Here is a 17,885-nt window from a genome sequence, read left to right as displayed (position 1 = left end):
CCCAAATATGACCCGGAGGTATGAAAAATTAAGGATTTATATATTAAAATGTAACAAAATGAGCAGTATTGTGTGTCAGAATTGTGAAACCCGGTCTTCTCCTAAACACAGGGCAACTATGTCCATCAGGATGTGTTGCCTGTGACGTTATATTTCATTTTAAAATGACATATGTGTGGTGCAACCGTTTTCACTTTAAAAACTGCAACGTCAATTATATATGATGTGCAAATATCATTTATATCGGTGGTGTGCGCCACAGCCTCACAGCAAGAAGATCGCTGGTTCGAATCTCAGCTGGGGGGAAAGTTTCGAACCTCGAGTGCAGTGGACTTTCTGTGTGGAGTTTGCATGTTCTCCCCGTGTATGCGTGGGTTCTCTCCGGGTTCCTCCCACCGTCCAAAGACATGTTCGTTAGGTTAATTGATGACTCCACAGGAGTGAGTGTGAGTGGTTGGTTGGCTCTGTCCAGGGTGTACCCTGCCTCTCAACTGTTAATGCTGGGATAGGCTCCAGCTTACCCGCGACCCGTAATGGACTAAGCGGTACAGAAAATGCAAATATTCATTTTACAAACACTTTACCGGACCGCTTTTAAGAACGGACCGGAAGCAGTCCTGTCACATTACTGTTCCCACATGACATCACTTTCCTTGTGGGTTTGTTGTCTAGATTTTTATCAGCGCCAATTCATTTATTATTGTTGTTACGTTTAATTTTGGAGTAGCTTCATAATGAAGCTGAGAACTTGTGTTTGGTTTCTCCCAGATGCATACATACTTGACGTAGGGCTTTAAAGTGGACGGAACTTCGTTAGCTGCTCTATAACATGCCCACGAAGCTGCACGTTTGTAAGGTCGTACACATATGTATTCTCTTTTTTAGTATTTGACCTGAATCCAGTTTTCAGGTGGTGGAGGTGGGTAACTGTACTTACAGAAAATATGGACTCAGATAGGAGGAGAGACAGTCGGAGTTGGGACTGGAACAGCCCACATTGCCGAGCCCTGCTGGACGATATCTTTTTCCGTAAGCATGATTATATCCAGGCTGATAGCTCCGAACATAAGGAGTTCTGGGCTTTCTTTGATCGCTTTCAGAGGTTTAAAACAAAGAGGGACATGTCTGCCTCTGGACTTGGCCACAAAGAAGAGAGAGATGGGAAACACAAAAGAACTGGTACTAGTAAGGTGGATCTTGGTCTTCCTAAAGAATATGATGCTCGCTACCGGATTAATGTATCTGTGTGCACCACGGACATCGAGGAGCACTTGGGAAAGTCAGATCACAAAAGCAGACACAGATCCTCAGGGCCAGGCACTCAGGAGATCTCTGACTGCCGCCTGGCCCTCCTGCATTTCCTGGACTTCAGCCAGAAACAGAGCTTTGGTAAACTTGCCAAGCTTCGACGGGAGCAGAAGAGTCTGCCCATCTTCCAGTACCGCGATCGAATAGTGGAGCTGGTCCGCCTTCACCCGGTGGTTGTAGTGGCAGGGGACACAGGCTGTGGTAAATCCACACAAGTGCCTCAGTATCTTCTTTCAGCTGGATTCAGTCACATTGCCTGTACTCAGCCTCGCCGTATTGCCTGCATATCTCTTGCAAAGAGAGTCAGCTTTGAGAGTCTCAATCAGTTTGGCTCAAAGGTTTGTTGTGGACATTCATATATAGATTCTTTTTCCTGTTTAAGTGCTGGTTATATACTCATACAACACATCGTAAAGTACATAATAAGGCAGTTGGACTTGTGGAAAATTTAATGCTTTAGATTCATATTTCTAGGGGGAAAAGGCAACTACAAAATGTATTTAAAATTTTCAGGTAGGGTACCAGATTCGCTTTGAGACCAGTCGGACCACAGCCACAAAACTGCTCTTCCTGACGGAGGGACTGCTGCTCCGACAGATCCAGCAGGACAAGTCACTGACTCAGTACCAGGTGGTGATTGTGGACGAGGTCCATGAGAGACATCTCCACTGTGACTTCCTTCTTGGGGTCCTGCGCTCTCTCCTGGCTGACCGCCCAGACCTTCGCCTCATCCTCATGTCAGCCACCATCAACATCAAACTCTTCTCCAACTACTTTAATAGTGCTCCTGTCTTGCAAGTACCAGGCAGGTTGTTTCCCATTCAGGTACACAGAGAACAGCAGTAATCACTCATGTAACTGTAACATTTGTAGAATTTTCTTCAGGTGTGTTTTCTAATACTCTATTTCTTTAAACAGGTAATTTACCAGCCCATTCCTCCTGAGGAGCAGTCGCCTCGCTCAGAGAAGCTGGATCCCAGACCGTACTTGCGTATCTTGCAGGGCATTGATCAGCGTTACCCTCCAGAGGAGCGTGGGGACTTGCTTCTCTTCCTCAGTGGTGTGGCAGAAATCTCCACCATCCAGGAGGCCTGTCAGATTTATGCCACACACACACGTCGCTGGATAGTCTTACCTCTTCACAGCACGCTGTCACTTGTCCAGCAGGATAAGGTGCGGTTGGCTTTGACTAGATTAGAAAAGATAATAAATTTTTGAGTTTAATAGCTTAGCTCTAATAACTTACCATGTTGTTCCTCAGGTGTTTGATATTGCTCCTCCTGGAGTGAGAAAGTGCATCATCTCTACCAATATTGCTGAGACCTCAGTTACAATAGATGGAGTGCGCTTTGTTGTTGACTCAGGTATGAAACTAATAGTGTACTTGTAGCAAGGCATTACCTTTAGTTCACCCTCTGTGCATCTAACGTCTCAAACCTTCATTTTATATCAAGCAAATATCTCCGATGTTGCCATGGTGCTGAACTTTTTGGGGGCAAAGATGCTGGTTTTGAATATATGTTAAACAGAAATAGTAGACATGGACAGAAATTCTGTTTTGTTTTTTTTTTTCTTTTTTTTTTTTTTGTTGTTTTTTTTAATTCTTGTTTATAGGAAAGGTAAAAGAAATGAGCTTTGATCCAAAGGCTAAAATGCAGCGTCTACAAGAGTTCTGGATCAGCCGCGCTAGCTCTGAGCAGAGGAAAGGTCGAGCCGGTCGCACGGGTCCAGGTGTGTGTTACCGCCTTTACGCCGAGTCAGACTACAATGCTTTTGCACCGTATCCTGTGCCTGAAATTCACAGAGTGGCTCTGGACTCACTCATTCTCCAGGTGGTAACTCTATAGATCACAAAACAATTCTTCTATTAAACTCTGTAATAAATATTCAGCTTTATTGATGATGCTGTGTTCCACAGATGAAGAGCATGGGTCTTGGAGATCCACTTTCTTTTGTCTTCATTGATCCACCTCCAACTGCCAGCATCCAGACTGCAGTTACTTATCTAAAAGAACAGGGGGCGCTAGACAGCTGTGGTGAACTGACCTCTATTGGTAGTTTGCTGGCACAGCTGCCTGTTGATGTGGTAATAGGTAAGATTATCTATACCAAATTTGTAGGTCAGTTATTTTCCTGCATTCCATCTGTTTTTCTTTTTGTTTGTTTGCTCTGCCAAAGCAGAGGTCATGTATTCGGTGGCATCTGCTTGTTTGTCTGTTATTTTTTAATCGTGTCTTCATCCTTCATTTATTTTCTTTACTCTTTACCCCATTCATTTTAAAGTTCAGTAGTGCTTCTTAAAATAATCTTAATAAGAATCATCAGTTTTATACTGTGCAAAAGTAATGAGTCATTCAAGGGTTTTACACAGAAACTTTATAAATCCTTAAAAAATTCCTGGAGAACTATTTATAAAGACCACTGTAAAAGTTTACCAGAAAGTCTGGCTGCTTGGAAACAAAATGTTTGCCTTCTTCCAGGAAAAATGCTGGTGCTCGGGTCTGTGTTTAACTTGGTGGAGCCTGTGTTGACCATCGCAGCTGCCCTCAGTGTTCAGTCACCCTTCCTGCGCAGCTCACAGCATAATCCAGACTGTGCCACTGCCCGCCAGCCCCTGCACAGCAACCAGGGAGACCCCTTCACCCTGCTCAATACCTTCAATGCCTGGGTGGAGGTCAGTAAGGGAAAACATTATGTTATAATGGCTGTAAATAGATATGATGTATTGTTAAAATATGTGAACTCAACAGGTAAAGGGAGAGAGAGGTGGTGGCTCAAGGAAGTGGTGCAGGAGGAGGGGTCTAGAGGAGCAGCGACTATATGAGATGGTCAACCTGCGCAGACAATTCAAGGCAGGCTCCTCACTGAGTAGCTCAAGCATTAAAAAGATTTATTTATTTATTTAAATGACATTAATCACAGTTGTTGGTTTGTAGGACTTGCTCAGGAGCCATAGCCTCCTGGAATCAGAGGACAGCACTTCCTCTGGTGGTGACCGCGGGCAGCGCAGGGAGAGGCTAACAGAGAGGAGAAAGCTCCATCAGCTGAAGAGAGATCATGAGCAGCAGGAAGGGAGCAAACGTAAAGTCCTGAGGATGGAGGACGGTCAGGAGGGGGAGTTCTCCTCTGGATCAGACACAGAGACAACTGGCAAAGGCAAAAAGAAGGACAAGGAGGGACCAGAGCAGAATGTGGACATACAGGTGTGTTATGGTTGAAGTTAAACAATAATAAGAAATTAGGTATAAAAGAGAGACCATATGGTATCAAAGTCAGTTGAGATCACAGGGTTGGATATGTTTGTGTTTTTGGGTTCCATTTGGATTAATTTCAATGTTCTGCTGTTTGTTCTGAGCAAGGAAGTAAAGTTCAAGTTGCGTCACAACGTGTCAGAGCTGCAGGAGGCAGTCGGCGTCAGCCAGGACTTATCTTCCCGCCAGCAAGCTTTGCTGAAGCTGCTGCTGTGCAGAGGCCTCTACCCTCAGCTGGCTCTGCCCGACGAGCACAACTCCACCCGCAAAGACTCCGATCAGGTTAGACACCTTGCTGCAGCAACCAGGGAAAACATCACATCAGGAAATATGCTGTTTATATGTAATTTCATTGAAAACATGGCTTGATTTTTACACTTCAAAGGTGTTTCACACGAGAAACAAGCAGGGGGTGGTGGTCCACCCGACCAGTGTGTTCGCAAGTGATCCTGAGGTGTTACACGTGCCTGAGGATGACAGCCGTGAAATGGGTAAACCTGCTGCAGGGCTACATGTAGCTTATGAATTTCAAGATTTTTTTTAGGTATGAGCCTATTGTCAAGAAGAGAAAAATCATGCATTTTTTATTTTATTGCATTTTTTAAGTAATCATTTTGACTTTTTTAACTTGTGTTTCTTTTCTCCTTTCTGATTATTTTACATTGTCCTCCCATGTATTGCCTGCAGGAGCTGAAAGGAAGGACAGCAGCAGGCACCAGCTGCTTGCCTTCGTCACTCTGTTGGAGACAAACAGGCCATATTTGTCCAACTGTGTGCGGGTTCCAGCCCTGCAGGTTGGTGACAGATGTGGGGAAATTCCTATTCCCACTACAGATTGCTACGTCCTGTGTTGTCCACATGGCCTAATTTTAATGTCATTACTGTCTCAGAGAAGGATAAATATTTATTGCTATATACCGCTTTGATTCTGGCTAGAAACTCACAACAACAGTGTAAGATTAAAGGATTAATTGGGAAAGGAAGAGTTGGATAAAGAGAAGGCACAATGGGACTGAGGATGTGGACATCTTATTTGGCCAGTTTGGGACATGTTGACATTGTGTGAAGAGGGGAGATTCAGCGGGGGGGTACTGTTACATATAATGCTTTGGCAAACCACTTATGGGGCCTGGATGAATGGGTGAGAAGGGAGGAAAGGAAAAGTGGAGAAGTGATGGGTCAACCAAGTTGAAACCAGGTTGAAGTTGGCTTAATTAATTTCTTAAAGGCGTATTGCACCACAAACTTCCCGAATGATGCTCCACTATCGCTGTGGGAGACAAATAGTTCCCATGAGATGCAGAAATGTTCATTTTTTGATCAGTAATTTGTCTCTAGGCTCTGCTGCTGGTCGCAAACTCTGTGGACACCAACGCTGACTGTACACGGCTGGTGATGGACGGCTGGCTGGAGCTGGAGCTGAGGGAGCCTGAGGAGGCCCTGAGGGCCCTTTCCACAGCTCTCACCCTCAGGGCCGAGTGGGAGAGGCTGCTGCAGGCCCAACTGGGGAAGAACGCAACAAGCCAGGGGGTGTCCCGTAGAGACATAGAGAGGCTGAGTGAGGGCTTGGTCCGCTTCCTGCTCTACACTGAGGTACTAATGGCACAGCCTGGTGATTATTGTGTAACACACTGCTCCAGATGAGCCTTTGCTTTCGCTTTTTAACACAGATGAGATTAAAATAATTTAGAAGTTTGAAACGTAACTATTGAAGGCATGTAAATAAAAAAACAATATTATTGGGTAAAATAAACTTCTTGCTTTGTTTTTTATTGCAAAACAAAAAAGAAGTAAAAATAGGTTCATTAACTTGAATGCAAATGTTTATTTAAATGAATGTGTCTGTATTGTCATTAATTTATCCGCCTTGTTAAAGTCTCATTTACATAAGAAACTACAGGCATAGTTTTTTTTTCAGTGCTGAGATTCTTTCATAACATCTTTCAGGTTTGGTCGAACGTGTCCAAAAAGCAGTTTTGTTTTATCTTAGGGCATTTCTGATAATACAAAGCCTCTTTTGCATATTTAAACTTTTAGATCCAGAAAACGGGAAATAAAAAGGGTTGTTTTAAAGAAGCACTACTGAACTTAAGCAGATTTTCTTAGTGAGGCATCCTCTAACCCCTGACAGCTATTTCTGGATCCATCTTGCATCCTACCTCTATTCTGATTTCTCTCCAGCCAGTTAGTCATGTTGATGTTCACTCTTGTCTTTTCTCTTGCTCTTGCTCTGTCTCTTTCCCTTTTTTATTTTCTTTCTTCCTTTTATAATGTCCTTTTGCATTTCTTTGATGAATCAGCTGGTGTGCGTTCAAAATGTCCGCTGTGTTGATATCCAGTTGTTAGCATGTGACGTGGTGCCATGAAGCGAAACTCCGCTATAATGTGATGCTCCAGGAAGATTAAGTTATGAAATGTAGTTTTCTCATCCTCAGGAACAACAGCTCCAGGATTGTACATAATAAATGTCAGTGTGCCATCAAAACACGTCAGAAACATATTTTTAAGGTCAGAAAATTACACGGGGCTACTTTAATGTAAGAAGTCATTTAGACCAAGAGCCAGTTGCACAAAGCACCTCAAGTTCTTTCCTTAAGTGTGACATCTTGGACTTAATCTCTCTTAAGCTGAGAGACTCAGGGTTTTACACAGCAAATGTGTCCTCAGCAGAAGAAAACTGTTAAAGCGTTTACTGCCTTGTTTTCCATTATTTTAATTTTTTTCCTGTTTATTAATAAGCTGATTTTTATGTTCTGTGATGTGTGCACTGTCAGTCACCACTGCATACTTTTGGAAACCATGTGTGATACAGTCTTCTCCACATGTTGTTCAGCCTGAACTTCAACACGATGTTAAAAGGTTTATTAGCAAAATACCTTCTCAAGGCTCTTTACAGAAACACAACCGTCCCTGCTGAGTGAGCACTTGGCGACAGTGTGGAGGAAAAAACAAAAACTTAACCCTCCAACAGAACAAGACTCTGGCAGGGGGGCAGTCTGTGACACAGATAACAAACAGCAGGTAGTTTGATCAAGATGGTAGCTGCAAATCAGACATGTACAGTTCTGCAGCCAGAAATGCCTGCAGAGATTCAGCAAGAGAAAAAAACAAACTACAGAAGAAGCACTAAGTTAGCTGCATGAATACATGTTTTCACAAAAGGGGTTTGGTTGTTGGGGCATCTGTAGCTCAGGTGGAAGAGCAGTTGTCTGCCAACTGGAATGTCTGTGGATTGATTCCCAGACAGTATGTTGAAGTGTCCCTGGGCAAAACACCGAACCCCACGTTGCCTGTCGTTTAATAAATGTGATAGATTAGCACTTAATATAACAAACTATAGAAGTGCTGTGTGAATGTATTTGTGGGTGTGACGTAGTGTTAAAGTCCTTTAAAAGTACAATTCATTTACCAGTTAAAGCTCATTCTGATATACAACTTTGTATCTGTTCAGTCTTTGCAAAAGTGTTTTTCTTCTTTGTGTTTTGGGAGCACCTGACTTGAGATCTAAAACAACCCTATAAAGGCCTTTGTAACAGTAGTATGTCTACAATAAAGGAATAAAAAAAGAATCCTTGAATCTAAATTTACCCAATTTTGGCTTCTAATCGGGAAAAAAAGATCAATCTTGTGTCACCAGAGAGACGTTTTGTGGTCTTTTTATACTGTACTGCTTTACTTCTTCCCTTCCAGGTCAGTTACACCTTACGACGACTCGCAGCTTTCCAGACCCAAAACCTGTACATCGGCCCACAGTGTGAAATAGACTTGTCTTATAAAGCTCCAGATCTGAACCCTTTGTTTCCGGGAGCAGAAGCCAAGCCAGACCCCATCAAAGGAGGTCTGCGTGTGACCAACTTCTTCACCTACAACTGCCTGACTGTGAGTTTATCTGAAACTGTGGCAATCCAGAAAAATATCTTATTAAATCTGTCTTTTTGTCTCTTTTAAGTCTGAAAAAGCAGAAATAAATCTGCACATCCTGAGCTTGTCACATCACGTGTAAATGTGTTTAACCGCACAACTGAGTATGATTAAAATAAAAAAGTCTGTAACATTGGCTTATAAAATGACGAGGAAATGAGCAGAACTATATGCTCTGAAATGCTGCTGGAGATGAGCGCAAAAAAAGAAGCCACAACAATCAGGCAAATGCAGTTCTTTAAACCAAAATCATGAACACACAGCATAGATATGAAATATTTTGGTCACCTTCCAGTTGTGGACTAAGTTATCCACATTACTGAATTGGGCAGCTCAGTTTGTAAGTTGGGCATTTCCTGCAGATGATGCAGCCAAGCTGTCAGTGTTAGCATGCTAGCAGGAGAAGGGGTAACTCAGTCTGGCTGTGAGAGTGTATAACACAAAATCAATCCTCCAAGACGCATTTAACTGTTGGTTCTTCATCAAACAAATCCACTGTGTTACTCCAGTTACTCCTTCAGTTCATCAAGCATAAATCTGAATCTCTGAGCTGCTGTGTCGCCCCCCCCCCCCCCCCCCCCCAACATCTGCAGTGCCATCTTTCATCTTAATCTTCACAAAAACTAATCCAGTTCTTCCTCATTTCATTACTCCCTTCTATTGTAAGTAGGTTTCAAAGCACTTGAGTAAGCTAGCTAGTTGTCAGATGCACAGCTAGACAGCATGGTTGGGTAGTTGTGTTGGGTAAGCGTGTATATAACACTACTGTTTTAGGAGTAGGGTCACCTTTTCCTCGCTTTAAATACCCGATTCCTGCATCAGACCCAGCAAAAAAATTTTTGAACAGATAACAGAACAGTCTAACTCTACAACTAAGTCTTTTAACGGGATTCAGGCTGATCCCCACACCTAAAAATATATCTGTTCAGGATTCAAAGGATCTCTACAGTGAATGTTTACGGACTTTCTGGAGCTGTCCTAACTGTGACCTCTACATGCCTCTGACCCCACTGGAGCGCATGCATCATGAAGCATCCTGCAGGCCTGCTGGAGAAAAGCAGCAGCCAGAGGAAGGTCAGGAAATACTGATAACTTTCATATGTGCACCACCCAACTTTAAGAGGTTGACACTAATCGAGATTTGTTCTTTGAATTCCAGACGCAGAAGGCCAAAAGGCAGGCTCCTCCTCAGTTTCTAGTCTCACCAGAGTTTATCACTGCGACGTGTGTAATAAAGACCTGACCCTCACCTCCACTGAAATCCTCAAACATAAAAGGCAGCACATGTATTCTGCCACGTAACTGAGCACAGCACCCACAGAAAGACTGCTCTGCACCAGAAAAACTGTTTGTGGAGTCAATATTTTTATAAATGTTTCACTCTTTGTCTTTGCTTTTGAATTATTTTAAGCCCTTGTAGTCATTTCCCAGTGTTTTTTTCTTTTCTTTTGTTTTTTTTTAAACTAAAAAATATATTCTGTTGTAATTCAGAGGGAAGAAATAACATAAATCTTGATTTCAAAAGAACACATTTATAGAGTGGACCCTTGTTTTTTTTCCTCTCTTTGAGTCCTTAAATAGCAGTGTTTGGGAAAAGGCACAGTGAGTTAATGACATGCATATGTCAAAGAGAAGGAAACACTGATTTAAAATATAGAGTGAGGGTTTAATAATGATACAAACCCACGATATGTAACACCTCAAAGCAGCACATTGGCACAAAGTCAGAAGTAAGACAGCACAGAAGTTAAAAACCTGTCTCAAAAAAATAATCAGAATAAATATCTCAATAAATAAATAAACAGATAATATCTCATTAATTACTTTGAAACTAATAAATACGTACATGTGAAAATATGCACATTGGCAGAAATTAATAACCAAAAAAAGTAAATAGTAGTTAATACAGAGTTACTTAGAAATCATAAGTTATTGATTACTCAAATCAAAAGGCACATTTATTAAGATGTAAGAATGGGGCCTGCAGTTGTGATCGCATGACTGTCAGTACTGTACTCTAACACCATTTCTGAACCAGAAGTAGCAAACTGTGTGCAATGGCTTTACTAGTTCTGTATATCTGCACCATTAAGTGAACACTTATGTGTTTTGTGTGTGCGCAAGTCTATGCATTGCAAATTTGTGGGGATTGTGTGTGTGTGTGTCGTACAAACATTTAACTCAGGATAAGGGAATGGCAGTCTGGTGAGTTTGAGTTCCCTGCCTCTGAGACAGGATGTTTTTTGTTTTTTTTACCCCCTCTTTGAAGTGGACAAACATTATTGGCAGGCCAGCCTACATTAGCAGTGAGAATGTGGTTGTGTTCGTTGCATGTCCTGACTGAACTCTGTCACCTGTTTGCTCCCTTTAAGTCACTTTGGATAGAAATTCTTGGCTAAACCTAAATGTAATGAAGCTTCTGAAAGGTTCATTCTGCCTTAATTTTACAACAATATTACTCAGATACATCTGTCACATTTTAAATGAGAATACCCTTAGAGTCTCATAATTTTAAGTCATCAATCTCTATGAATGGGCTAGTTTGCTATCCATAATTTATAAAACGCTCTACTTCTGTCCTACCTTCATAATCCCTGTGTGGCTTTATTTTCTTATATTTCTTTATTAAATCTTCATTTGAAGTGTGTCACAAATTCATTAAAGTTGTAGCTATATTGGACTAAACTATTAACCTAACTTCATGTTGCTGCATTGAGTTTTTGGCATGAGGCTTGTAAAACTGTTGTCTCTGCCTTTAATATGCATCATGTGGCCAACACAAAGTGGAGGTTGTACAAAAACAAAGCTCCTTACTTATTCTGAGACTGACATTAAAATTGTGTTTTTAAATTATTTTTAAATATACATTAGAGAGGTGACTAAAATAGCAAATAAGGAAAATAAGAGAAGTGCAGGGTGCATCAGCAGACAGATCTTGGGGTGAATTTGTGTTCAATCCCAGCTGTAAACCTGTTTTTAAAAAAAATGTTCGTGTGCTATTTTGCATTTTCTGCATCTTGATTGGATTAAAATGGAGGATCTTTTCTGATCCTACTGAAACACCTCAGGTTTCTTAGAGGCAGTCTGACTTTTTGGATCAAATAGCGTTCAGGCAGCACTTCCAATAGCAGCTTCTGGATTTTAGTTAAAGCAACATGACTGCCTCTGTGGTCCAAAATCAACCCACCTTCACTCATTTTTTTTCAAGTATAGTTGCCTCTTCTCATCATAGGGTCAACAGTCTGCAGCACACACGATTACAGTATCGATTATAACTGCGAGCTGCTGCTCAGTTTTGTGTTCCTTTTCTACCTTTTATGCTCGATATCAAACAAAGTAACACGCTACCCTCTTCAGGTCCAACACTTTTCCTGTTTCAACTAAATTATTCCTAAAGAGAACAACTGATACAAAAATACTCTTTGAACACAGTGTTCATTGCACTTCTTTTTTCTTTTTTTTGGTCGCATCTCCTTTAAAGACCTAGACGTATCTGCAGGCTAATTAACACAGGGTCCCTTTTGTTTTTCTTTGGGGAGTGTGTGGTCATTGTGTATAGAAGGTAGAATAGACTCACTCAGAGGCCTCAGTTATAAGCACCTTGTCTGATTCAACAAGTACAGTGGTGGCATGTGATGTTTTTTATGATTAGTATTAAAAATACATGAAAAAAATGGGAGAAAGATGTGCAAAGTGAAAGTGTTTACTACGGGACACACATTCTCTTTCCTTTTTCTTTCCAGAAAACATAAGTAAGTTTGGTTACACAGGACCATTATGGATCACAATATGACTTTAAAGTCTTTGTGGTTGTCATTGCAGCTTCCCTTAACGATAATTGTCTCTGCTTTTGATAACCTATCTCTCACTGTGGTACTTTGACTAATGGACAATACTAGTAGTCTCAGATGCTTTTCTTTAAAGACTGCACACACTTGTGCTTGCTTACTCCAAGCCACTATCTCCGTTTTTTCCCCATTCAAAGCCAAGTTTTGAGTTACATCTGAGGTAAAATTAGAGGTAAAGGGTGACGTCTTTTCATCTGACCGACAAACAGGCCAACATGAAACAAAAATCTTCCCCAAGATTTCATGTCTTTGAATACGTGGATGTGTGTGCCATTTGGGGACTCTGTCAATGTGTTTTACATTTAATAAAATATACCAATTAAAATTTTAACAATCATATATATAAACATTTTTTTTAGATTTTCTCTGTAAATAAAAAAACAAAACAAACAGACATTTGAAACAGTGTACACATTGTTGCCACCATCTTTCTATGATAGTCCCAGACAGCTAACTCTAGATCAGCCATCCCTCAGTAAATCCACAATAAAGGTTCCAGCTTACTCCCACAGAGCCTGGTCTGAGAGCAGTGCACCTGCAGCAGGCGTGGACCAGTGAGGAAGGCCCCAGGTTGAAAAGAGAAAGAGCTCAATGCAGTGGAAGGCTTTGGGGCTTTGGAGGGACACGTCAGAGGTCTGGGTCTGCTGAGAGATCTGTTTTCACCTACTTATTGCCACCTTCTTCACTACAGATGCTTTCGTCTCTCAATGTCCAAACCCCCTGGTCCAGGAAACCCCTTTCACCCCCTAGCCTGGTCTCATCGGACCGCTTTGTGCTTTCCCCCACAGCAGCCACACCTCTCCCCACATCGCAGGCAGGCGCGCAAAGGCAGGTAGCAGCACATGCAGGGCACGAAGAGTGACAGGGCCAGGAGGGCCAACCAGCGAGCACAGCAAAGGGGGTGCGGGTGGCCCCCCAAAGAGTCATCACACGAACATGGCTCCCAGAACTCACCCTCAGAGTCTGACATGCAGTGGTACAGCAGACTTTCTGCACACCACACACAGGTCCACTGGCGCAGGCAGTGCAGGGCTGGGTCCGGGGCATCTCTGCAGCGGCCCCGCCCATTCTCCGAAGCGCTGAAAACAGAGCGGCAGTACACACAGCGGGATGAGCATGAAGAAGAAGCCTGAGGGCACGAACTGTCATCATCAGGTGAGATTACCCCCGGGTCACCGCTGCTGTTGGCCCCTCCTCCTCTCTTACGAGTCCGGGAACGAGGCGTGGCCATTGAGGTGTGGATGCAGCAGGGAGAAGGCGAGCCTTTGCCCGTCTCCTGGGGTGAGCCAGCACCTGAGGAACCTCCTGACACAGCGTTGGGCATGGACATACAGGTAGGCGACGATGAGGACAGACGCTGAGAGGCTTTACTGTCCAGGCTCACAGTCACCTCACAGCCTGCCGTCCCCACACCCGCCAGCTCCTTCTCAAAGCGAACCACACACAGCTCTGACTTGTCCTGCAGACTTCCTCCACCACCAACAACCACGCCGCCCGTCAGCCCCCCAACCATAGTCCTTGTTGCCCCTGCGCGTCTGTAATCCTCATAACCTCGAGAACCCCACAGATCTTTGCAAGGGTCCACACTGCGCAGATCTCCCTCCTCTAGCAGCGAAATGGTGGGTGATAGGGGGGACAGAGGTGATGAGGCTGGGGGACCAACAGGAGGTGTAGGTGGAGCAGGGGGTGGGGGTGGGGGCGCTGGGGGATTCAACACAGTTGTCATTTGTGAGAGCTGGTGCTGTCCGGGCCTGGTGTGGATCTGTGGAGAGGGTGTAGGATTACACAGTGAGTCAGGAACAGTGTGTACTGTGGCAGTGGTCACAGATGGCTTTCATTAAACAAAAAATTGGGCTTCAGGGCTTCAGTGACATTCTCTAAGATGTTAGATTATTTTGCTGTAGATGTGGATTTAGGGGTCAAATAAACTAATTTTGGGAGGATGTCTGCTTTATCACTGTGAAAGGACTCGAAGAAGAGGGTGTTGTGCTACCTGAGCAGGTGTGTGAGTGGTAACAGCATGGCTGGATCCAAAGCTAAACTCCTCCGGCCGCACGAAACAGGTAGACGAAGACTCACTTGTCACTATGGTGATGGGTTTGGGAAGCATCTCCTTTCTGCTGTTGGATGAAGATTCACTTCCTGTATGGGACTGACAGAGGTTGAACGTCACCCCCACAGTTCAAAAACACCCAGAACTGCAAGAATAAATGCTCAAAATAATCTGATACTCACAGCTTGTCCATCATCCTCAGTGTCTGCTTCTTCTGGAGTGGAGGATGAGGGCGAGTCAGAGCCTTGATAACATAAAAAGAGGTTTAGATGTTCTAAAACCAGTTCTAACAGGCCACTTTAATGAATTTGAGGGTTATATATATGTCTACCTCTGTCAAGCTTGTCTATGACAGTCTGCAGTCCTTTCTCAAAGGAAATGGCATCAGCAGGACTCTGGAATGTAAGGCCAAACTTTCGATCTTCTACTCGCCAGTGATGGAAGATGGGATTCACCTTGTTATACACTAACCCCCTTTGCACTGCACACTCCAACACCGGCTACAAACACAAATAGCAACTTCAGAGGTCATGTAACCAAGATGTGGCTACTCCTGAAACAATACCACACACCCACCCGCCCCCACATAGCACATAACTACAGTCTTTAGGTGGTGTTGACAAGCAACGTGGCACCAAAGACAGCCATGACACACGCACACACTCACTGCTCGGTCTCGCAGTCTTTCTCCACGTATGATGTACTCTCTCCGCCCCCTGCCGTCGTGACTCCGCCCTCTACATATGACCACATGACTGAGGCCGCCACCTCCAAGGGGCACCCAACCGCCACTGGAGTCGTCACGTGTCATCACCACGGCACGAACACGCACACTGTCAGGGACGTCAAGAGAGTCAGGGAAGGCCCAGATTATGATGATAATGACTATGATGATTTAACAACGTCACTTGAGCACTTCAGCTATATACAAAAGATCACAATTCTTATAGAAACGTAAAAAGTGATTTGTGTGTGTGTGTGTGTGTGTGTGTGTGTGTGTGTGTGTGTGTGTGTGTGTGTGTGTGTGTGTGTGTGTGTGTGTGTGTGTGTGTGTGAATGAAAGAGTGCAGCATGATGAAATTCACACAAAAGAAAAGCTGACTACTGCTGCCTGAAAGGCGCTGCAACATGACAGCTCAAAAAGCCCAAAATACTAGTTGAGTCAATTTCTCACGTGACAAAAATCAATCTGATTATTATTATTGCATTTAATCTATTGACGACCCTTAAAAATCAACATACAGCTCAGAATTGGGGAACATTAGAACAAATCGATAGAAAGAAATCCAGGAAAGAAATGGCCAAATGGGAGGAGGGAGGAAGAATGAGTGTTTCCCACATAGACGTATCAATGAACGCACCCATTCGCCATCAGAGGCCTTGGCTGGCATTCTTGCAAAAATAAATAAATAAATAAATAAATAGACTGCACTCGCCATTCGGCTGAATAATTCAGCACCGCAGTTCGACATGTGCATGTAATGCAGCATTTATTTTGTTATTTTTAAATAAATAGGTTTTAATTGTTCCAATTATTTTCCTCCTCTCCATTCCGCCCCTGCTGCACGCACTCATTAACATACCCCGATATTCTGCTATATTTTTTATGAATGGGACGGAACGAAACTGGAATCGTCTTAGCTTTGCGCGAGATGCATTTCGCCGGAAAAACATATAAGGCCTAAACACAATGTAATCGCGTGTAGGAAAAAAGGGGGAAGAAGGAAAAAAAGAAAAAGAAAAAAAAAAACGAGTGGGTGAGAAGATGGTGAGGAAACGAGAGATGGGGGAGGGGCCGATTAGAAAGGGGAAGGAGAGGAGGGGTGAGGACGAGGGAGAGCGAGAGAGGGAGAGAAAAATCACATTTCATTCATAAAGTTTGGCTTTAAAAATCATAATGAAACCCCGAGACACGTTGATAAAAATCACAACGCCTCCATCCCTCCCTCATTTTACTGTAGCCTTGTCTTGAATGACGCGATGTTGGCCTCAAACTCGCCATATTTCGCCTTTTTTTCTCCCTCCCCAATACATTTTACACACTGACTGATTTCGTGATTGTTTTTACCAATCGCAAACCACGCATTTTGAATTGTTGCATTCTTTCAGATGCCTTTTTTACATTTCTGTTCATTCTCCATTTTCTGCGTGTACTGTGTGCCAGTAATCTATACGCTCAGTCCACCTGGATGTGGCTTTACATTTATCACATATTGGCATGGATATATCGGAAATGGGGTGTATGCTGTTGATTCAAGACTACGTAATGGTGTTTTTATTCTCGGCAGCCTGCTAAGCTGTGGAACACCGACTGTGATAATAGTCCATGTTACTGGATTTGTGTAACATTAATGGTGGTGGCAACCTTTCTATCATCTTTTTGGCGTATTGCTGAATATTTATGTGCAATGGTAAAAATGAAAATGTAAGGACTTACTCGCCCTCCATGGCTCGGTGTTGCCCGCCGCTTGCAGCAGCCCACCCCAGGGTCTCCTCTCTCCCTTCTTTTAATCCTCCTTTCAGGAAACACTCAGGCTCACTCACATTCTCCCTCCATCTGCTCTCATTTTCCTAATCTTCCTCTCTCTTTCTCCGTCTCTCTCTCTCCACCTTGATGTCGTTTCGGTGTATCAGGATAGGCTTGAGGTTGCAGCAGCCATTTTCCGCTGGCAGCATCCTCCCTCTCTCCCTCCTTCCCTCCCACCCCCCTCCGTCCCTATCACTCCCTCTCTTATTCCTTCTCTCACTCTACCTGCCCTGTGCCAGCACATCCGCACTAATCATTGACAGCATCGCGGCTTTAGGTGGGCCATAGGATTTGTCAATGTAACCATGCGATTTTAAATAATTGAAAATGCGCACTGGTGTGGGCGTGAATGAAAAAGCCGGTAAACCATCAATGACCTTTAGTCGCTCCTCTGATAATTACTGGGAAATCCTTTTCATGTAAAGGTAGAAAATATTTAAGGCTCTAGAGATGCCCTTCTTTAAACTTTTATATTACATAACATTTAAAGATTTTTTTTCAGTGCAAAAATAGTCTTACTTCAGAAATGTCACATTAAAGGGTAAAATATTTAAGTCGACCATAATATAAAGGGGGGGGGGAAACACCTGTTCCCATTTGTAACAAGGCCCAAGCCGCTGGTTGTTTTCAGTACCATGGACAGCAACCGGTATATAAACGCCTTCAGTATTGCGCTCTCTATTGCGGCTGCGCACTCCGGACTCGGGTAAGTTTAAATTTTACATGGATTTGTCCTCAGGTTCTATCTGATGTTTCATAATTTCTTACATTTCGGCATAAAAATAACTCCAAACCACAGAACCCCATATTTTTACACAAGTTCCAACAGTTACTGGACATTTTAAGTAATTAGACCAGAATATTTCTTTTTTATTATTATTATTTAATATAAATCATAATATAACTGTATGAGGTGTGTGGACCTTAAGAATTAGCAGCTAATTTCAAGATGTAACTGGAGTCATTTGCTTTCCATT

At 43.0% G+C, this 17,885-nt stretch overlaps 2 protein-coding genes across 3 annotated transcripts; one reads left to right on the top strand and one right to left on the bottom strand.

Annotated features, from left to right (window-relative positions):
* Nucleotides 1–616: 616 nt before the first annotated feature.
* On the top strand, nt 617–10,004 carry dhx34 (DEAH (Asp-Glu-Ala-His) box polypeptide 34). Its single transcript, XM_041994843.1, has 16 exons — nt 617–1,646; nt 1,822–2,133; nt 2,227–2,481; nt 2,570–2,672; nt 2,923–3,140; nt 3,227–3,401; nt 3,789–3,982; nt 4,059–4,160; nt 4,245–4,511; nt 4,668–4,841; nt 4,945–5,050; nt 5,247–5,353; nt 5,898–6,152; nt 8,250–8,438; nt 9,410–9,554; nt 9,640–10,004. The coding sequence occupies exons 1-16, from the start codon at nt 945–947 to the stop codon at nt 9,780–9,782; spliced, it is 3,447 nt and encodes a 1,148-aa protein (XP_041850777.1). The 5' UTR covers nt 617–944; the 3' UTR covers nt 9,783–10,004.
* Nucleotides 10,005–11,463: 1,459 nt separating this feature from the next.
* On the bottom strand, nt 11,464–17,069 carry spred3 (sprouty related EVH1 domain containing 3). Of its 2 annotated transcripts, XM_041994846.1 has the most exons (7): nt 16,819–17,069; nt 15,049–15,214; nt 14,713–14,881; nt 14,564–14,625; nt 14,322–14,480; nt 13,494–14,090; nt 13,185–13,407 (listed from the first exon to the last, which is right to left on the bottom strand). In XM_041994846.1, exons 1-7 carry the CDS (start codon nt 16,827–16,829, stop codon nt 13,285–13,287), a joined length of 1,287 nt encoding a protein of 428 aa, XP_041850780.1. In that variant the 5' UTR covers nt 16,830–17,069; the 3' UTR covers nt 13,185–13,284. The 2 variants fall into 2 exon arrangements, with proteins under 2 accessions (XP_041850779.1, XP_041850780.1); XM_041994845.1 differs by having other exon boundaries at nt 11,464–14,090.
* Between the last annotated feature and the right edge of the window lie 816 nt (nt 17,070–17,885).

The sequence above is a fragment of the Melanotaenia boesemani genome, chromosome 9 (assembly GCF_017639745.1).
Source record: "Melanotaenia boesemani isolate fMelBoe1 chromosome 9, fMelBoe1.pri, whole genome shotgun sequence".
In the NCBI taxonomy this organism is placed as follows: domain Eukaryota; kingdom Metazoa; phylum Chordata; class Actinopteri; order Atheriniformes; family Melanotaeniidae; genus Melanotaenia; species Melanotaenia boesemani.
The sequence above is the reverse complement of the archived record's forward strand: the minus strand, read 5'-3'. Positions and strand labels throughout refer to the sequence as shown.